The sequence below is a fragment of the Convolutriloba macropyga genome, chromosome 1 (assembly GCF_964194025.1).
Source record: "Convolutriloba macropyga chromosome 1, txConMacr16.3, whole genome shotgun sequence".
Classification (NCBI taxonomy): domain Eukaryota; kingdom Metazoa; phylum Xenacoelomorpha; order Acoela; family Convolutidae; genus Convolutriloba; species Convolutriloba macropyga.
Genome location: NC_134468.1, coordinates 67,203,706 through 67,228,223, shown reverse-complemented (window position 1 = coordinate 67,228,223; position 24,518 = coordinate 67,203,706). Strand labels below are relative to the sequence as shown.

The 24,518-nt window shown below is 37.4% G+C and overlaps 1 protein-coding gene across 1 annotated transcript in view; it reads left to right on the top strand.

Moving 5' to 3' along the window:
• Positions 1-21,971, top strand: part of LOC142350843 (uncharacterized) — a 30,827-nt gene extending 8,856 nt beyond the window's left edge. The window contains exon 4 of the mRNA XM_075402809.1: positions 21,264-21,971. Coding sequence (XP_075258924.1) covers positions 21,264-21,831 — 568 coding nt within the window. The 3' untranslated portion in view covers positions 21,832-21,971. The remainder of the gene's footprint in view (positions 1-21,263) is intronic.
• The last annotated feature ends 2,547 nt before the right edge of the window (positions 21,972-24,518 follow it).

The window sequence follows — 24,518 nt, the reverse complement described above, 5'->3', positions numbered from 1 at the left end:
ACACATGCACACACACATACACACACATACATACACACACATAAACACGCACAACAAACACACATACACACATACTCACGCACATACACAAATACACACACACACACAAACACATGCAGACACACATGCACACACACATACTCAAACGCATACACACACATACATACACACACATGCACACACACATACTCACATACATAGAAACACTTATACACATACATAAACATATACATACATACACATACATCATACACACACATACAAACACACATACACACACATACACACCGATACACAAACATGCACATACACATGCACACACACATGCACATACATATGCACACACACATACTCACACACATACACATACTCACACACATGCATACACACACATACATAAACACACATACACACACATACACGCCCATACACACACACATAGACATGCACACACATACACATGTACACACAATACTCACATACATACAGACATAAATACACATAAATAAACATACACACACATACACATACATCATACACACACACACATACAAACACACATACACACCCATACACAAACATGCACATACACATGCACACACACATGCACATACACATGCACACACACATACTCACACACATACACACATACATACACACACAAACACACATTTATACACATACACACACACATACACACCCACACACACATAAATTATCACACATACAAACACACACATACACACATACACATTCACACATACACACACATACTTTAACATACACACACATAAACACACACATACAAACACACATACACACACATACTCACATGCACACACAATACTCACATACATACACACACATATACACATACATAAACATACACATACATACAAATACATCATACACACATACAAACACACATACACACCCATACACAAACATGCACATGCACACACACATGCACATACACATGCACACACATACTCTTACACATACTCACACACATACGTACACATACATACACACATATATATACACATACACACACATACACACACATACATAAACACACATACAAACACACATACATATTCACGCATACACACAAACAGACCCATACACACACATGCACACACACATACTCACATACATACACACACATATACACATACATAAACATACACATACATCATACACACACATACAAACAGACATACACACATATAAACACACACACACACACATGAACATACACATGCACACACACATGCGCACACACATACACACACATACATACACACACATAAACACACACATACAAACACACATACACAAATACTCACGCACATACACAAATACACACACACACACAAACACATGCAGACGCACATGCACACACACATACTCAAACGCATACACACACATACATACACACACATGCACACACACATACTCACATACATAGAAACACTTATACACATACATAAACATACACATACATACACATACATCATACACACACATACAAACACACATACACACACATACTCACATGCACACACAATACTCACATACATACACACACATATACACATACATAAACATACACATACATACAAATACATCATACACACACATACAAACACACATACACACCCATACACAAACATGCACATACACATGCACACACACATGCACATACACATGCACAAACACATACTCTTACACATACTCACACACATACGTACACACACACATACACACATATATATACATACACACACATACACACATACAAACACACATACACACCCATACACAAACATGCACATACAAATGCACACACACATACTCACACACATACATACACACATATATATACACATACACACACACATACACACACATACATAAACACACATACAAACACACATACACATTCACGCATACACACAAACAGACCCATACACACACATGCACACACACATACTCACATACATACACACACATATACACATACATAAACATACACATACATCATACACACACATACAAACAGACATACACACACATAAACACACACACACATGAACATACACATGCACACACACATGCACACACACATACATACACACACATAAACACACACATACAAACACACATACACACATACTCACGCACATACACAAATACACACACACACAAACACATGCAGACACACATGCACACACACATACTCAAACGCATACACACACATACATACACACACATGCACACACACATACTCACATACATAGAAACACTTATACACATACATAAACATACACATACATACACATACACACACATACACACCGATACACAAACATCCACATACACATGCACACACACATGCACATACACATGCACACACACATACTCACACACATACACATACTCACACACATGCATACACACACATACATAAACACACATACACACACATACACGCCCATACACACATGCACACACATAGACATGCACACACATGCACACACAATACTCACATACGTACACACATAAATACACATAAATAAACATACAAACACATACACATACATCATACACACACACACATACAAACACACATACACACCCATACACAAACATGCACATACACATGCACACACACATGCACATACACATGCACACACACATACTCACACACAAACACACATATATACACATACACACACATACACACCCATACACACATAAATTATCACACATACAAACACACACATACACACATACATATTCACACATACACACACATACTTTAACATACACACACACATAAACCCACACATACAAACACACATACACACACATACTCACATGCACACACAATACTCACATACATACACACACATATACACATACATAAACATACACATACATACAAATACATCATACACACACATACAAACACACATACACACCCATACACAAACATGCACATACACATGCACACACACATGCACATACACATGCACACACACATACTCTTACACATACTCACACACATACGTACACACACATACACACATATATATACATACACACACATAAACACATACAAACACACATACACACCCATACACAAACATGCACATACACATGCACATACACATGCACACACACATACTCACACACATACACACATACATACACACACACAAACACACATATGTACACATACACACACACATACACACCCATACACACATAAATAAACACACATACAAACACACACATACACACAATACACATTCACACATACACACACATACTTAAACATACACACACACATAAACACACACATACAAACGCACATATACACACACATACTCATGCACATACACAAATACACACACACAAACACACACATGCACACATACACTTGCAGACACACATGCTCACACACATACATACACACACACATGCACACACACACAAACTCACGTACATACACACACATATACACATACATAAACATACACATACATACACATACATCATACACACACATACAAACAAACATACACACACATACACACCCATACACAAACATGCACATTCACATGCACACACACATGCACACACACATACGCACACACATACACATACTCACACACATACATACACACACATAAATAGACACACATACAAACACACACCTACATATTCACACATACACACACATACACACCCATACACACATGCACACACAATACTCACATACATACACACACATATACACATACATAAACATACACATACATACAAATACATCATACACACACATACAAACACACATACACACCCATACACAAACATGCACATACACATGCACACACACATGCACATACACATACTCACACACATACATTCACACACATACACACGTATATATACATACACACACATACAAAGACACATTCAAACACACACATACACATTCACACATACACACATACTTACACATACACACACACGTACACACACATACACAGACATACACACACATATCCACGCACATACACACACATAAACACACAAATTAACATACACATGCGCACACACATGCACACACATACAAATGCACACACACATGCACACACATACTCACACACATACACACACACATACTCACACACATACATACATACACACTCATACACATACACACACACATACACATACATACACACATACAAACTTACATACACTTACATACTCACGCACATAACCACATATACTCACGCACATACTTACACATACACCCACACACAAACAGACATACACACACATACAAACACACATACAAAGACATGCACACACACATGCACACATACAAATGCACACACACATGCGCACACACACATACTCACACACATACACACTCATACATACACACATACACACACACACACATATACACACATACAAACACACATACACACACATACTCACGCACATACACACACATACTCACGCACATACACACATACTTACACACATACTCACGCACATACACACACATACTCGCGCACATACACACACATACTTACACATACACACACATACAAACAGACATACACACACATACAAACACACATACAAAGACATGCACACACACACATACACACACACAAACACACACATGAGCATACACATGCACACACACATGCACACATACAATGCACACACACATGCACACACGTATACTCACACACATACACACACATACATACACACACATACACACACATATACACACATACAAACACACATACTCACCCACATACACACACATACTCACGCACATACACACATACTTACACACACATACTCACGCACACACACACACATACTCACGCACATACACACACATACCTACACATACACACACACATACACACACATGAACATACACATGCACATACACATGCACACACACATGAACACACACATACACACACATACTCACACACATACACACACACATATACACGCACATACATACACACACATACACACATTCAAACACACACATTCACACATACACACATACTTACACATACACACACACGTACACAAACATACACACACATACAAACAGACATACACACACATATCCACGCACATACACACACACATAAACACACAAATTAACATACACATGCGCACACACATGCAAAAACATACAAATGCACACACACATGCACACACACATACTCACACACATACACACACATACTCAAACACATACATACATACACACTCATACACATACACACACATACACATACATACACACATACAAACTTACATACACTTACATACTCACGCACATAACCACACATACTCACGCACATACACACACATACTTACACATACACCCACATACAAACAGACATACACACACATACAAACACACATACAAAGACATGCACACACACATGCACACATACAAATGCACACACACATGCACACACACATACTCACACACACACACACAAATACTCACACACATACATACACACACACACATATACACACATACAAACACACATACACACACATACTCACGCGCATACACACACATACTCACGCACATACACACATACTTACACACATACTCACGCACATACACACACATACTCGCGCACATACACATACATATTTACACATACACACACATACAAACAGACATACACACACATACAAACACACATACAAAGACATGCACACACACATACTTACACACAAACACACACATGAGCATACACAAGCACACACACATGCACACATACAAATGCACACACACATGCACACACGTATACTCACACACATAAATGTCATAAATGTATGACGCAGAACAATCTCATAAATGTATGACGCAGGCTGTCAAGTTGGGAGGACTTGACTGCATTTTCCGTCCGCAGAATTATTATTTTAAGCGCTGTTCTCATCTCTGTGCCTATTGAGTCAAATGTGAGGACTTGAGTAGTTTATTTTCTAAATGAGGAACAATCTCATAAATTTAAGTCGCAGACTGTCAAGTTGGGAGGACTTGACTGCATTTTTCTTCCACAGAATTAATATTTTAAGCGCTGTTCTCATCTCTGTGCCTATTGAGTCAAATTGGAGGACTTGAGTAGTTTATTTTCTAAATGAGGAACAATCTGATAAGTTCAGAGTGTCAAGTTGGGAGGACTTGACTGGATTTTTCTTCCGCAGAATTTTTATTTTAAGCGCTGTTCTCATCTCTGTGCCTATTGAGACAAATTGAGGACTTGAGTAGTTTATTTTCTAAATGAGGGACAATCTCATAATTATAAGTCTCAGAGTGTCAAGTTGGGAGGACTTGACTGCATTTTTCTTCCGCAGAATTTTTATTTTAAGCGCTGTTCTCATCTCTGTGCCTATTGAGTCAAATTGGAGGACTTGAGTAGTTTATTTTCTAAATGAGGAACAATCTCATAAATTTAAGTCGCAGACTGTCAAGTTGGGAGGACTTGACTGCATTTTTCTTCCGCAGAATTAATATTTTAAGCGCTGTTCTCATCTCTGTGCCTATTGAGTCAAATTGGAGGACTTGAGTAGTTTGTTCTCTAAATGAGGAACAATCTGATAAGTTCAGAATGTCAAGTTGGGAGGACTTGACTGGATTTTTCTTCCGCAAAATAAATATTTTAAGCGCTGTTCTCATCTCTTTGCCTATTGCGTCAAATGTGAGCACTTGAGTAGTTTATTTTCTAAATGAGGAACAATCTCATAAATTTAAGTCGCAGACTGTCAAGTTGGGAGGACTTGACTGCATTTTTCTTCCGCAGAATTAATATTTTAATCGTTGTTCTCATCTCTGTACCCATTGAGTCAAGTTGGAGGACTTGAGCAGTTTATTTTCTAAAAGAGGAACAATCTCATGTCTCAGACTGTCAAGTTGGGAGGACTTGACTGCATTTTTCTTCCGCAGAGTTAATTTTTCAAGCGTTGTTCTCATCTCTGTATCCATTGAGTCAAGTTGGAGGACTTGAGCAGTTTTGGTTTGGCGAGTAGAGACTGCCTTTGTTGCCAGGAAAACACGCAGAAGTTGCCAGTGCGGGTAAATAGGGGTATAGGACAATCAAGCAGAAGTAACATCTCTCAAGCGCAAGCGATTGCTCGCAACCAACTCGAGAGGCGATACTGGTTAATGTTCTTCGATAAACAGACATGCAGTGTTGTTTGGGCCCTCCATGGCAGCATTTGTCTGGACATATGCGAACGCGTAGAGATAGGCGTAAGTCTGAACCTTCATAATCTTTTGATTTTTCAAAGTTGTGATTCTTAAAGCTGTCAGCAATGGTTAATTTCATTCGAAGCCACCCCAATGATTATCAAAGTCGTTTTAAAAAGATTTTTTGTCTCTAAGATGTAGGAAAAAAACTACCAACATGAGCTTGATTGTCTTTAGATGGACGACAAAGTGTTTCTGAAACTGCCGGAAAAACATCCCATAACGAAGTTGAACATTTGGGAAGCTACAGTTTTACAAGTCGGACATAAATCTTTCATTGAAAAATTGGCTATGGATGTCAGCATGCAAATAAAAACAGCCATTGACACACCTTTTGTTCCAACTGTTCGTGAAAATGATCCAGATCTAACCCTCTACGAAAATGTAAACCACATTCTGATCAATGAACAACCATGTTCACAAGCAAGGAAGAGACTTCAGTTGGGGTCGTCTCAACAACAGGGCTCATCGCAAAAATTGGACGACGATAATCCGACTCTACTCTTAGATGACATTGATCAAGAATAACAGCTGCGCATAGATGAGGCTGCTGAAAACGAATTAGAAATGGTGAACGAATGTGAGGTCCTTAACCCAGATGAGGTCTCAAGGACGCTGAATGAGCTTGAATCGCCTGCAGCAGGCGCGCGGGAACTGAATTGTAGTAACAACGGGAACATTGAAGAAGCTGAACACGAACCTGTTCAAGGTTCAAGCAAAAGTAATTACAAGGCAATGTCTTCAACCCCAGGGAACACAAAAAAACTCAGAAAACGCAAAGCTTTTGGTCCAGAGGACGTAGGGGATGTGCAAGCAAAGAAAGCTGAGATCGAGGCGTCACGGGCAATTATCAAGGCAGCCGATAAGATAATGGATGCAGCCGATAAAATTGTTAACTGCGTGACTGAGTTACGATCAGACTTACGAACGGAGTTCAAACCGGCTGTTACTGCTCTGGGCAACCGCAATTACAGGGAAGTTCAGATGACGACCAACGCCGTGAAGCAATTGGTAAATGTCAATCTTGATCTAAAACCGGATTAAGTATCAAGGTTTCAATTTTTTTTATTGTTGCGTAGCAAGTAATTTTACTTTATTCTAATACTGTGAGACCTTTAGTATTAATGTTATTTGATACTTTGAATTTTTTGTCAACATAATAGGCGAAAGCATTGTTTTGCCCGCTTAACAAATGGCCTCTTTTTCTTCAGACTGCCGAAATTGCAAAGCTTGGTGTTTTGCTTCCCGTGGCAAAAAGATTCAAGGAGGAAAGCAATCCCACTCTACCGATCCCAAAAGGTCCCGCTGCAGGACAGGATCTAGCTCTGGTTGAAGGTGGCACAGCTCAAGTGCTGGGTCGCAACGCTAGCAAGATGCTTTGGTCCCGAGAAGAGCTCAAGAAGCATATGCTCTCACCCAAGGGCAAAAATAAGAAGGGCTCAGAACCTCGCACCGACTTTTCACCCATTCGAAAGGAGACTTTGAAGTGTTTTTTTTTAAATGTATAGATTCATTTTTCCGATTTTTCAGTGTTCTTAGATAAAAGAGCGTTCATAAATACAATCGGAGGGTTGTAGCACTTCTGTGTTAAGATTTGTATGAAGGCAAACTGTCTTCTCGCAATTCCAATAAACAACTTTTCAATTTGTTTAGAGTTGTTCCGTCTAAAGTACGACAATGAGTGGCTCCACATGTATGAGCTGGCTAAAGTCAGCCTCAACAACTCAACCTCAATAACGAAATCAAGTCCCATGAACGCAGAAGTGTTGAAACGCTGAGTAGCTCCGGCTCTGCATCTGAAGCAACATCGAACGACGAGTAAAAACAAAGTTTTGTTGACTCACAGAAAACTTTACGTATGCCAAGTAACTTTGTTTCTGAAGTTTGCTCTGCGCTTCAATAAAAGCACTGGCGATTATTCATTTGTTCATTTGTTCTTGTTAATTTTACGTTCTTTTATAGATACATGTCATCACTTGTTTGCTATATAGTAGCCCATTGATTTGTGATATGATAATTCGAAATGACCTGTTTATCAAAATCCAATAACTCGTTGTTGAGTGTCTTATTCCTCTTATTTATTATTTGTTTCAATTCATTTGGAGGACATAACTGCATTTTTCTAACTGAGGAACAATCTCATAAATATAAGTCTCAGACTGTCAAGTTGGGAGGACTTGACTGCATTTTTCTTCCGCAAAATAAATATTTTAAGCGCTGTTCTCATCTCTTTGCCTATTGAGTCAAATGTGAGTACTTGAGTAGTTTATTTTCTAAATGAGGAACAATCTCATAAATATAAGTCTCAGACTGTCAAGTTGGGAGGACTTGACTGCATTTTTCTTCCGCAGAATTAATATTTTAAGCGCTGTTCTCATCTCTGTGCTTATTGAGTAAAATTGGAGGACTTGAGTAGTTTATTTTCTAAATGAGGAACAATCTGATAAATAAGTCTCAGACTGTCAAGTTGGGAGGACTTGACTGCATTTTTCTTCCGCAGAATTAGTATTTTAAGCGCTGTTCTCATCTCTGTGCCTATTGAGTCAAATTGGAGGACTTGAGTAGTTTACTTTCTAAATGAGGAACAATCTGATAAATAAGTCTCAGACTGTCAAGTTGGGAGGACTTGACTGCATTTTTCTTCCGCAAAATATATATTTTAAGCGCTGTTCTCATCTCTTTGCCTATTGAGTCAAATGTGAGTACTTGAGTAGTTTATTTTCTAAATGAGGAACAATCGCATAAATATAAGTCTCAGACTGTCAAGTTGGGAGGACTTGACTGCATTTTTCTTCCGCAGAATTAATATTTTAAGCGCTGTTCTCATTTCTGTGCTTATTGAGTAAAACTGGAGGACTTGAGTAGTTTATTTTCTAAATGAGGAACAATCTGATAAATAAGTCTCAGACTGTCAAGTTGGGAGGACTTGACTGCATTTTTCTTCCGCAGAATTAGTATTTTAAGCGCTGTTCTCATCTCTGTGCCTATTGAGTCAAATTGGAGGACTTGAGTAGTTTACTTTCTAAATGAGGAACAATCTGATAAATAAGTCTCAGACTGTCAAGTTGGGAGGACTTGACTGCATTTTTCTTCCGCAGAATTATTATGTTAAGCGCTGTTCTCATCTCTGTGCCTATTGGGTAAAATGTGAGGACTTGAGTAGTTTATTTTCTAAATGAGGAACAATCTCATGATTATAAGTCGCAAACTGTCAAGTTGGGAGGACTTGACTGCATTTTATTTCCGCAGAATTATTTTTTTAAGCGCTGTTCTCATCTCTGTGCCTATTGAGTCCAATGTGAGGACTTGAGTAGTTTATTTTCTAAATGAGGAACAATCTGATAAATAAGTCTCAGACTGTCAAGTTGGGAGGACTTGACTGCATTTTTCTTCCGCAGAATTAATATTTTAAGCGCTGTTCTCATCTCTGTGCCTATTGAGTCAAATGTGAGGACTTGAGTAGTTTATTTTCTAAATGAGGAACAATCTGATAAATAAGTCTCAGACTGTCAAGTTGGGAGGACTTGACTGCATTTTTCTTCCGCAGAATTAATATTTTAAGCGCTGTTCTCATCTCTGCCTATTGAGTCAAATTGGAGGACTTGAGTAGTTTATTTTCTAAATGAGGAACAATCTGATAAATAAGTCTCAGACTGTCAAGTTGGGAGGACTTGACTGCATTTTTCTTCCGCAGAATTGTTATGTTAAGCGCTGTTCTCATCTCTGTGCCTATTGAGTAAAATGTGAGGACTTGAGTAGTTTATTTTCTAAATGAGGAACAATCTCATAAATATAAGTCTCAGACTGTCAAGTTGGGAGGACTTGACTGCATTTTCTTCCGCAGAATTAATATTTTAAGCGCTGTTCTCATCTCTGTGCTTATTGAGTAAAATTGGAGGACTTGAGTAGTTTATTTTCTAAATGAGGAACAATCTGATAAATAAGTCTCAGACTGTCAAGTTGGGAGGACTTGACTGCATTTTTCTTCCGCAGAATTAATATTTTAAGCGCTGTTCTCATCTCTGTGCCTATTGAGTCAAATTGGAGGACTTGAGTAGTTTATTTTCTAAATGAGGAACAATCTGATAAATAAGTCTCACACTGTCAAGTTGGGAGGACTTGACTGCATTTTTCTTCCGCAGAATTAATATTTTAAGCGCTGTTCTCATCTCTGTGCCTATTGAGTCAAATTGGAGGACTTGAGTAGTTTATTTTCTAAATGAGGAACAATCTGATAAATAAGTCTCAGACTGTCAAGTTGGGAGGACTTGACTGCATTTTTCTTCCACAGAATTATTTTAAGCGCTGTTCTCATCTCTGTGCCTATTGAGTCAAATGTGAGGACTTGAGTAGGTTATTTTCTAAATGAGGAACAATCTCATAAATATAAGTCGCAAACTGTCAAGTTGGGAGGACTTGACTGCATTTTTCTTCCGCAGAATTATTTTAAGCGCTGTTCTGATCTCTGTGCCTATTGAGTCAAATGTGAAGACTTGAGTAGGTTATTTTCTAAATGAGGAACAATCTCATAAATATAAGTCGCAGACTGTCAAGTTGGGAGGCCTTGACTGCATTTTTCTTCCGCAGAATAATTTTAAGCGCTGTTCTCATCTCTGTGACTATTGAGTCAAATGTGAGGACTTGAGTAGGTTATTTTCTAAATGAGGAACAATCTCATAAATATAAGTCGCAGACTGTCAAGTTGGGAGGACTTGACTGCATTTTTCTTCCGCAGAATTATTTTAAGCGCTGTTCTCATCTCTGTGCCTATTGAGTCAAATGTGAGGACTTGAGTAGGTTATTTTCTAAATGAGGAACAATCTCATAAATATAAGTCGCAGACTGTCAAGTTGGGAGGACTTGACTGCATTTTTCTTCCGCAGAATTATTTTAAGCGCTGTTCTCATCTCTGTGCCTATTGAGTCAAATGTGAGGACTTGAGTAGGTTATTTTCTAAATGAGGAACAATCTCATAAATATAAGTCGCAAACTGTCAAGTTGGGAGGACTTGACTGCATTTTTCTTCCGCAGAATTATTTTAAGCGCTGTTCTCATCTCTGTGCCTATTGAGTCAAATTGGAGGACTTGAGCAGTTTATTTTCTAAATGAGGAACAATCTGATAAATAAGTCTCACACTGTCAAGTTGGGAGGACTTGACTGCATTTTTCTTCCGCAGAATTAATATTTTAAGCGCTGTTCTCATCTCTGTGCCTATTGAGTCAAATGTGAGGACTTGAGTAGTTTATTTTCTAAATGAGGAACAATCTCATAAAAATAAGTCGCAGACTGTCAAGTTGGGAGGACTTGACTGCATTTTTCTTCCGCAGAATTATTTTAAGCGCTGTTCTCATCTCTGTGCCTATTGAGTCAAATGTGAGGACTTGAGTAGGTTATTTTCTAAATGAGGAACAATCTCATAAATATAAGTCGCAGACTGTCAAGTTGGGAGGACTTGACTGGATTTTTCTTCCGCAGAATTATTTTAAGCGCTGTTCTCATCTCTGTGCCTATTGAGTCAAATGTGAGGACTTGAGTAGGTTATTTTCTAAATGAGGAACAATCTCATAAATATAAGTCGCAGACTGTCAAGTTGGGAGGACTTGACTGCATTTTTCTTCCGCAGAATTATTTTAAGCGCTGTTCTCATCTCTGTGCCTATTGAGTCAAATTTGAGGACTTGAGTAGGTTATTTTCTAAATGAGGAACAGTCTCATAAATATAAGTCGCAGACTGTCAAGTTGGGAGGACTTGACTGCATTTTTCTTCCGCAGAATTATTCTAAGCGCTGTTCTCATCTCTGTGCCTATTGAGTCAAATGTGAGGAATTGAGTAGGTTATTTTCTAAATGAGGAACAATCTCATAAATATAAGTCTCAGACTGTCAAGTTGGGAGGACTTGACTGCATTTTTCTGCCGCAAAATAAATATTTTAAGCGCTGTTCTCATCTCTTTGCCTATTGAGTCAAATGTGAGTACTTGAGTAGTTTATTTTCTAAATGAGGAACAATCTCATAAATATAAGTCGCAGACTGTCAAGTTGGGAGGACTTGACTGCATTTTTCTTCCGAAGAATTGTTTTAAGCGCTGTTCTCATCTCTGTGCCTATTGAGTCAAATGTGAAGACTTGAGTAGGTTATTTTCTAAATGAGGAACAATCTCATAAATATAAGTCGCAAACTGTCAAGTTGGGAGGACTTGACTGCATTTTTCTTCCGCAGAATTATTTTAAGCGCTGTTCTCATCTCTGTGCCTATTGAGTCAAATGTGAGGACTTGAGTATTTTTGTTTCTAAATGAGGAACAGTCTCATAGTTAGAAGTCGCAGACTGTCAAGTTGAGATGACTTGACTGCACTTTTCCTCCGCAGAATTAATATTTTAAGCGCTGTTCTCATCTCTGTGCCTATTGAGTCAAATGTGAGGACGTGAGTAGTTTATTTTCTAAATGAGGAACAATCTGATAAATAAGTCGCAGAGTGTCAAGTTGGGAGGACTTGACTGCATTTTTCTTCAGCAGAATTATTATTTTAAGCGCTGTTCTCATCTCTGTGCCTATTGAGTCAAATGTGAGGACTTGAGTAGTTTATTTTCTAAATGAGGAACAATCTCATAAATATAAGTCGCAAACTTTTAAGTTGGGAGAACTTGACTGCATTTTTCTACCGCAGAATTATTTTAAGCGCTCTTCTCATCTCTGTGCCTATTGAGTCAAATGTGAGGACTTGAGTAGGTTATTTTCTAAATGAGGAACAGTCTCATAAATATAAGTCGCAGACTGTCAAGTTGGGAGGACTTGACTGCATTTTTCTTCCGCAGAATTATTCTAAGCGCTGTTCTCATCTCTGTGCCTATTGAGTCAAATGTGAGGACTTGAGTAGGTTAATTTCTAAATGAGGAACAATCTCATAATTATAAGTCGCAGACTGTCAAGTTGGGAGAACTTGACTGCAAATTTCTTCCGCAGAATTATTATTTTAAGCGCTGTTCTCATCTCTGTGCCTATTGAGTCAAATGTGAGGAATTGAGTAGTTTATTTGCTAAATGAGGAACAATCTGATAAATAAGTCGCAGACTGTCAAGTTGGGAGGACTTGACTGCATTTTTCTTCCGCAGAATTAATGTTTTAAGCGCTGTTCTCATCTCTGTGCTTATTGAGATAAGTTGGAGGACTTGAGGAGTTTTTCTCTAATTTCATGTATTTTTATCTGGCCATCAATTTTTGACAATTAAATTTTTATAGAAGCAATGTTTAAAAAAGTGGAATGGTCTATTATTGCACAATGTGACTTGTTCGCCGTGGAACGATTAATTGACAGCCATGATCGCCCAACAATGAAAACAGTCATTAAAATGAATGAGAAAACCTTCAAAAATAAGATTAATCGTGATGATGTCTGGAAAAGAGTTTTTGAAGCAATTTGTGATTCATACCAAAGTCTACAGCCGTCGTTCAAAATATCTCATGATAAGTTTGGAGGATATTGCTTATTGTATACTGGTTTGGAAATTATTAGGCCGCAAACCGTCCTAAATTCGAATGCCATTGGCTTCATTAAACCTGTGCCTGAAGGCGCAATTTCTAATTTGTCAGTAATGTCATCACAAAGAACAGGTGAAACGTTAATACTTCTTGGTCCATTGCGATTTGTCAATTCTGATTGCTCTCCGAATGCAGAGTACGACTTCACGGGTGACAGCGGAATAGTGAAATTGAGGTTTTTAACATTTTATTGAATTGTGAAATTAAAGAAACCGCGGCAGAAGCTCTGGATGAAGCGACGGTAGAGCCATTGCAAGTTATTCCGTCATCAGTTAACAAAAAACGATTGAGGGGTCTTCGACAAGTTGAAGCGTTTAATGAACTCTGCACAACACCCGATTTTTTTTGTTCCGAGCCTCAAACTTCACAAGAGCCTACACAGTTGCCACAAACTTCACCAGCGGAAGATCCAGACAACGGCTTTTTGTCCGAAAACTCTTCACAAGACGATGAATTTGGGGACACCGACGATTCACTCTCAGACAGTTTTACGGAGTCATCATCAATTGCTGGGGAGTCAGCAACCTCTGATGATGTACCTGCTGATAACGAAAGAGTATCATCCCCTCTGCGAAATATAGAACAAGGAGATTTGTGCTTTTCGGTGTCTTCGTTAACAACGCGCAAAGTTGCTGAGACAGAAAATTTTACAGAGGATAGAAATCTTACGTTATTCTGTGGTAGCGAAATAAAAGTTAGCGATGCGTCTACTCTAGTAGAATTGTTTTGTTCACGGTTCAGTCTTTCCGACGAAGCTTCAAACAGTCTCCATTCAATTATGAAAGAAATGTTGCCAGTCGAAAATAGTTTTCCGTCGGGTTATGCTTTTCTTCAGGGTATCAAACAGAACTTTAATGATCACGTGCGAACTTTTAAAAAGAGTTCCGATCGAAATTTGTGCGTTTTGAATTTCAAATTTCAACTTCGAGATATCTTACTTAAAAATTTTACTCATATTTTGAATTTTTCCGAATACAAAAGCCGAAATCCTTGCAGTGATTTTAATGTAGATTTTCTGCAGCCTGTTGTCATTAAAAATAATAGCGTTTTAATTAGCTTGACGGTTTTCACGGACGGCGTGAATATTAAAAAATCAACGTTTAAAAAAGACTTATGGCCAATCTGGCTCCAAATTGCTGATCTACCGCCCAAATTGAGGATGGCGCAAAAAAATGTGGTTCTGGCTGCCCTGTATATTGGCTCCAAAGTACCTGATTGGACAGAAGTTGTTCCTGAACTTCGCGCTGAGCTACTGACGTCTTCTACTTTAAATATCGGCTCAAATCTTACCTTTGAGGTTACCTTCTATGTCAAACTGATGGTGTGCGACCTAGGTGCGAAATCACATGTTCTTAACATGTTAAAATTCAATGGCTTCTTTGGATGCCACTATTGTACCGTCGAAGGATTGACAATAGGGCGTACGCATTCATACTACCCGTTTAAAGACGTGGGGCAAATACGAGAGCCCGCTGTAAACGATCCCTTTATATTTTTTGCTGACAACCTAACGTCTGAGACAAAAAATGTGGTTGGCGTAAAAGGAAGGAGCGCATTCGCACGCTTGGTTGATGGGCTTCCGCTCACGGCACCCATCGACTACATGCATTGTGTCTTGTTAGCCGTATTCCCTGAAACATTGAAAGTTTGCGTAAAGGCACTAAACAACGACCAAAAACTTCAAATTGATCAAGTGGTTTCCGCATTACGCTGTCCTAGGGAGATGATAGCTTATTCGCGAAAAATTCGTCCACTAGGAGAAATGGGACAGTTCAAAGCCAACGAGAACTTCAATTGGCTTTTTTATGTCAGCCCTATAGTTTTTCTCAGTGTTCTCCCTCGGAAGCTGCTATCTCATCTCTACAATCTTGTTTACGGCGTGCGTCTCCTGCTCGAATGCTCTTCAGAAGAAAAAGTAAATAAAGCAGAATACCTGTTAACGGAGTTTTGTCGGCAGATAGTGGAAATGCACCAAGGAGATGAAAGAATCGAGACTATCAACGTCCATTGCATTAGACATTTTGTTGATCAAGTGAGGAGGTTTGGACCCTTGTCGTGCTACTCAGCCGTGAGCTTTGAGGCTGCAAATCGAACTTTAGGCGAAGTGTTTACTGGAGCTAATTCGGAATGTGAAGTGATATGCCGTCGGTTGTTACAGAAACACAAATTAGCACATGCCGATCTTAGTAACCGCAATCTCAAAAAACTGTTCAACAGTCTTTCCGGACTTCAAAATTCTGACTCGCAATTTTCCGATCAAATGCTAGAAACCGAAGATTTGCGAATAGCCAGAAGTCATTATAGAGATGCAAGTTTCTTCAATCGATTGACCATTTGCGATCGTTATTTTGATTCAATTTCTTACAAACGGTCAAAACGAGGCAACTGCTATGTATATTGGATCGATGAGACTGAAAACTTTGGAGAAATTCAGTATTTCGTAAAAATCCCAGGTCCACCGTTTTATGATCAAATTCAGGCCAGCATCCGTATATACGACGTTAAAGAGCAACTTGGGCCTGTAAATGGGTTCATTTTCCGCGTTATTGAAACTCAGAAAGAAAACCTTATTCCAGTTGAAATTTTAAAGAAAGTATTCTGTTTCAGAGACAACCGTGAAACTTTTTCAACAGAACTTAAACCTGTCTACATGATAAAACTCTGTGCTAGTTTTGAACACTCTTAAAGTTTTATGACAATAGTGTTTTTTTAAGTTTCAAATTAGGTTAATTTGGAAGTACCGGTGATAACTGGTCTTTATGAAGTAGAAAGTTCCTTTGTCCCCCTGTTGCATCCTAGTTATATAGCCAATAGTGTACTTGAACCACTTAAGTATGAGTAATAATACTAAGTATAATAATGATAATATTAAAAATAGTCGTATTAAAAATATTATAATAATCATAATGATTATATTATTTATTATAATATTAGTAATAATAATTTAAGTTTTTATAAAATTAATAACAATAATATTAGTAAAATTAACATTATCAATGATAATAAAATTAATAATGAAGAAATTAATAGTAATTTTAGTGACACGCGTGTAAAAAGTAAAAAATTAAGACCAGAAGAAAAAACTAATAAAAATAGCAATAATTGTAATAATGATATCTATATTAATGATAATTTCAATAAAATAGCAACTATAAACGCAAAGTAGCATGAATAATAAGAGTTATGAACTATGTTTGAAAAAAAAAACAATGATAATGGTGTGAGCGAAAGCTAGTTTTTCAAAATACATTAAAGGTAAAAAAAATTGGTATCTTATTAGTAAGAATCTTTTTGGGTGATTTTTGTAGTTTTTCGCAAACAGAAACTTTAGAAGGCTTGTTTCTGCTACCATTGGTTGCTTTAATACCATCAAAAATTTAATATTTGTTTTGAAGTTCAGTTTTTTTAATTTTTTGAGTTTTCTGTTTCAGTATCGTTTCCTGGTAATTGGAGATTCTAATCTCAGGGACTCCGTGCCCTTCCTCGAGCAAGATCCCATGCTTAAGCAATTCCGGTAAATTTCACTATTTTTGTTAATTTTGCTCTGTTTTTTCTGTTGAGATATTTGTCGTTGTTTTTAGCGCGCAGTTTGATGGTGTAGGGGGAAGACGAAGCAAAGATCTTCTTAACATGGTGCAATTTGCATCTCAATTTACTCACATCCTGGTTATTGTGGGTGATAACGACGCAAAATCTGAAAGCGTTGAAAACATTTTGAAGAATTATTTGGCTTTCGAAAATGGCGTCTGGCCTTCAAGAGTTAAATTTGTAGGGCACATGAGACGGAACGATCTCTCACCAAAACTTGTTCAACATAACAATTCGTACTTGAGTGAAAAACTGGGTTATCGTTATAAAAGCCCAAGAACCATCAAGCGCAAAGATTTTGGTCAAAATCCAAAATACCATTTCTCGCCATACGCGGTTGGATGCTTTCATATATCTGCACTGATTTTATCCGTGTTCCAAGAATTTGTTACAAAATGGTAATTGATAGCTAAATTGCCGATGTAATGCATCTTTGTTTCGTTCAGTTTGAATACAAATTGATGCTTGACAGTTTTAGTCGCAAACTGCTTTGAGCTTCGTATTTGTAGTGTTCCAAAATTTACAACAGATACAGTTGCATAACTGCAAGTGATTTTATTATGTTACTCTTTTATGGTATCAGTAGCAAGAAGTTAAGGGAGAGATTTTTAGAGATTTCGTAGTTTTCATTGTGCGTAAACGTGTCATCTCTTCGGAAAGTTATGCAACTGTCGCTATCGCAACGTGTTCAATAAGTTCCACTCAGCATAAAAAAAAAGTGAGCACCCCTAGCTTTGCGATGTAATTTTGGTTGCGTTGTTTCTAATGAGAAAAAACAGTGGGTCTTGCCTAATAGTGAAAATCAGATAATGCGTAAAGGGAAACTAAAAGATATCGCGGTAAAAATGAAAAACTCAAATCAACAGTCATTGCAAGTTTGGTAATTAAATTTATTTTTGTGGAATTTTTCCTCGTGAGACTGATGGAGGTAGCCAAATTTAGCAAGGTATGTCTGTCAAGGGACTAGGTTTCATTTTAATTTCAGTAGTAGGCAAGATCACTAGCGCTGGGGATCACAAGTGTAACTAAGCCTTGGACTGACTTGTTTTACCTTGTGTGATAAACTCCAGAAAATGTTGCTTCGCGGACTCTATTTCAGTGCCCTGGTTGATAATATTTATTTGATCAAAGTGGGTCACGATGTCAATGTTTCTTCAGATCTTCAACTTGATAAAAAGTAAGATTGTTTCCGACGTTTAGTCGGCTATGTTTAATTGCTCTTGAACGCAGTTCATAGCAATTATTGTAAACGTGTGTGTCTTTATTTTTTTGCAAAATTTTTGCTTGACAATTTTGCGCTTTTGTTCTAGAACCCTCTTTGAGTTCTCAAGTGACTTTTTCACGCTTTCGTTCATCATTTTTGAGTGATCTTTAGTGCTCAGAAGTAAGGCTTGTTGGTAATATATAATTGGTTGCAGCATAGAAAAACTAATCTACTAGTAGCGCAGTTGTTCGTGCGGGTGACCATGGATCGGGAAGTTACTGGTTCAAATTCCGGTGGGCTCAAGAATTTTTGCACCCATAAAGAAAAATTGATCTAGACTAAAGAGTATGAATGAAATCGCCTCGCTTTTCGTTCAAGAGCAATTCGTCCGACATTTGTCGGTTTATGTTTCTAATTGTTGCTCTCACATTAAATAAAGGAGATTTGTTCCGAATTTAAGCAAAAAAGACAAAAAAGTAACATAATATAGGTTAATAATTGAAAGTGATTAACATTAATACTATTTACACTATTCTTTAATGTTTTATGTGCTTGGAGCATATGTCATTGGAGCTGTCAGAGGAGCTGTCATTGCTGTGAGAGGAGCTGTCATTGCTTCAGGTGTCTTCAATGTGAGCTTACAGTGAGTCGGATGTGAGCCATGACTGAGCTACTCGAACTGCATTAACAAACCAAAAAACTTAAACAAGAAACTCTCTTAAACTCTATTATAATTTATTTAATTCCTTTGATTAGCTTCATTCACTTTCCAATCAATTCAAATCAAATCAATTTCCATGTTTCAAATTCAGACGCAGGTGCAGTCCATGGGATTGCTCTTCAGTTGAAGGCTGTGTTCATCGGACGGTCCTTCCGCCGCAGGTGTGGTCCTCTGGATTGCACTTCAGGCGAAGGTCCGTTTCTTTGGGCCTTCCTTCAGCTGAAGGTACTCGTACATGGACTGCACCTCAGCCGTAGGTACCCGTACATGGACTATTTCTCAGCCGTAGGTACCCGTACATGGACGATTTCTCAGCCGTAGGTACCCGTACATGGACTATTTCTCAGCCGTAGGTACCCGTAAATGGACTATTTCTCAGCCGTAGGTACCCGTAAATGGACTATTTCTCAGTCGTAGGTACCCGTAAATGGACTAATTCTCAGAATATAAATAGCTTTTTCAGCATAGGTTCAGACTATTTCTCAGAATATAAATAGAATTTTCAGCATAAATTCAGACTGAGCAGAATGTAAAAATGACCTGTGCAGATTGAATTCAGACTAAATTCAGAGTAGCTTTTTTTGTTCTGAATTTTTACTATGATCAGTGTAAAAAATGACATGAACATAGTACTGCTCAGAGTAAAATCACAGACTTGAAATTTTATGATTCAGCGCTGAGATCGTTTAACCCGAAGGTCCGGGAAACATTATGACTGGGCGAAGCACTCCAAAAACTTGGCTTTGTTTTTTAGCACATTTTTTGTAGAGCTTTACAGACAAAATAGCATAGCATTCTGCCGAAATTTGAAACCAACTGGTTTTTAGTTATAGAAAGTTTTTTTTAAAAAAAAACCTGACGTAATCTACCTGTTTCAGGGATTTAAAATTTCAAATAGCAGATTTCGAGGCAAATTTTGCCAAGAAAGTTGAACAAGTGGAGGAGAAGTTCTGGATGAGAGCTGAAGGTATGATGAGCGAAAACACAGAACTAAAAAGACGATACAATGAAAAATGCAATCAGCTATTCGAAGCACGAGCGTTGCAGTCCAGTTCAATTCGGGACAAAAGCTTCAGCGCTGCTGAAACTATGGCCACTTTAGTCGGAGCTCGAGTAAAAGCTGGCGTTCAAGTAAATGTTTCCAATCTGTCGCTAGACGGCGTAACACGTGAAGAATATTCTAGACCTTTATCAGCACCTCTGACGTCACGCGAGGAAGAACATGCTCAACTTTGCGCGGGAGTTCATCAAACTAGATTAGAATATACAGAAGATGTTTTTGATAGCGGGTTAGAGACTGCGGTGTCGATGGATAAGTTACTTTTTATGGGTGATACAACTGGTGTTGAATTTACAAGGCGGCCTAAAACTGCTAGAAGCGCAAGTGTGAAACGGGAGAAATCAAAATCACCGGCCCGACCAAAAAGCTCTTATGCTAATTTCTAATTTTATCCATAAAATCCGCACTCAATTTTTGTTGGTAGTTGACCAGATGGATAATGCATCTGCTTTTGAAGCGGAAAAACTGATTTTGTAGCAACACAATAGTTTTCCAGGAGTAATTCAACAAGATAACTTAGTATGTTCTTCCGCCTATGTTTTTTGCCGGAAGTACTATTTGTTCAAATGGCATTTCGAACTAAAATCGAAAATGAGTAAAGTTGTTGTGTGAACTATTTCTTCTGAGCGAGAGAAGTTTTTCGATCACGCCTTCTGATCAGTGAATTACTTTTCGACCTTGAGGAGTACTTTTAGAGAGAATAGCGCATGTAGATAACCGTTTTTAGTCGTTTTTAAATCCATTTAGCCCAATTTTTGTTGTATTTTTATTTGCTAAAGTAATACTTTTTGATCGATGCTTCATGAATAATTTACCCTGTGAAATTGATAAATTTGTTTCAAGTACAAAATCACTATTGCGAATCATTCAGATAACTCGTTAAAAGCTGCCTCGTTTTTTTTCGGATTAGCCACAATAAAAGTGTGCACTTTGCAGCTTAATATGATTGCTCACTGCAGAGCGAGAAACACATAGTTAGTTGTATTTCTTTTTATCAATATTTATAATTTCAAAAGAGAAGTGAACGAAGTTAATGTCGGGACACCTTTGTGATAGATAAAGTGAGAAAAAAACTTTGGGCAAAAAACGTGAGAAAATTATGAAAACAAAAAGGACTATTTGATGTAAATTTATCTTTTCTGGAACTTTTTCTGGAACTCCATATTTTCTGGAAAAAGTTATTTCTAGCCTCTGATATTGATAGGAGCAAATTTAGATTGAAACAAACAAAAATAATTGTTCCGACCCCACTTGTGGGGGGAGAAACTATAAACTCAAATGGGTTTTTTTGTTCAGACAATTTTGGCCGATCGATATATTCATCGTAGAGAAATGTGAGTTGTATCATTAAAAAGACCATCCAGCGTAGAATTCGAAATTAAAAAGATTTTTTAAATTTCGTTTTTTTTTCGAGGAGTTATCGAGGTTCAAATTTTTGTGTGAACACGTGATATTTGAATGATCTTTTTCACTTTTAGCGTAATTTTTGTTCAAATTGAGGCATTTCTATAAATATGTGATTTCATAATTACATTTTACGTTACAAAATGAAGAAATTTTGTTTTACCAATAGATCGACAAAAAGGCTAGTTCTGGTCTAGTGAGAAAGTTTTCTATAAAAAACTCGAATTCAATTTGAGAGCTGTTTTCTTAAACTATTTTTTACTTTTCCTGTTTTTTATTGTTTTCAAGTCACTTAGAGACTATTGGTTTTCATATAGTGGTTCCTCTAATGAAAAATTTTATTTACAGTCACATGATACTCAATGAACAAAAAGTTCAACTTAAAGGAAACGGTCATGTTTTTTTTGTCTTCGACTCTGAGTTTTCGAAAATTTAATGAAATTCTTATTTCCTTTTTGAGATATAACTAAATTCTGGGAGTCCTATGGCATGTACCTGCTAACTAAAAGTGCAATTGGTTTTCTAAATTGCATAATGCAAATTTTTATAAAGCTTTGAGTGGACAGGTAATAGCTGTCAAGACTTAAAAAAAATTCGAACACTTTTTTTTAACATAAAACAATATTAAAGTTATTGTAATGAAAAGTAAGTCAGTTTCAATAATTACAGGAGACATGAACCCCATCAATTTTACTGCAATCAAAACTAATCTGGTAAGCGATTTTATCTGCTAACTATTGGATTTATGATAACAAGATTTTTCGTAATTTCAAAAAAAAACATCAGCTTTTGTTGTAATTTTGGCTCTTTTTGAAGTCTAATCTCATTATTTTCGTATTGGCAGTTCCCATTGGCCTGATAAATACGTCCAATGGATCATCGATAAAGTTGTCAGAGAAAAGTATATTGTTTGAATGGGTTCGATACTTTCTTCTCAATTTTCTGCTCAATTTTTGGGGCTTTTGCCGCTATTTAACATCGTTTTCATAAACATAGGACTTAATATGATCTTTTATTGATGACATATTGATAGCAAACATCCTCGTCTTCCCATTGAGGCATAACTTTATCTTTACTTCCGCTGAAAGCTCTTTGCTGTTGAGAGTTTTAAACATAATTTTTCAGAAGTTTTTTGGACATCAACTATTCCTAAATTTATTTTTGTGAGCTGTAAGTCAGTATCAGCAATGACAGGACCTCTTTTTTTTACCGCAACTAAAATAAATGTAGCTAGCGGTTTTATCTTCTAACAACAGGTTTTATGATGCCTCAAGTTTTCATAATTTTTTTAAATTTTTGTATGTTTTTCTTTATAATTTTGGTTTTCTTTGAACTTTCATCACCTTATCCTTATATTGACAATTCTCAGTGACTTAGAGAAGGCGTTCAATGGATCATGAGTAAATTTTTTGGAGAAAAATTTAGGATTTAAATGGCTTCGACACTTTCTTGCATTTTCCTACTGAACTTTTGGTTTTTGAATGTTTGGTTGTTGCTTTCATAATCATAAGACTTAGTTTGATGTCGTATTGATGACCTAAAAAAACGCACATCTCTATCTTTTTTTTGAGGCGCATGGCGCTTTTTCTGAATTCCGTTGGGAGCTTTCGAGTTTAGTGGCTGTTAACAGTTAAAAAAAACTTTTGGAGATTAACCTTTTTTGAAATTA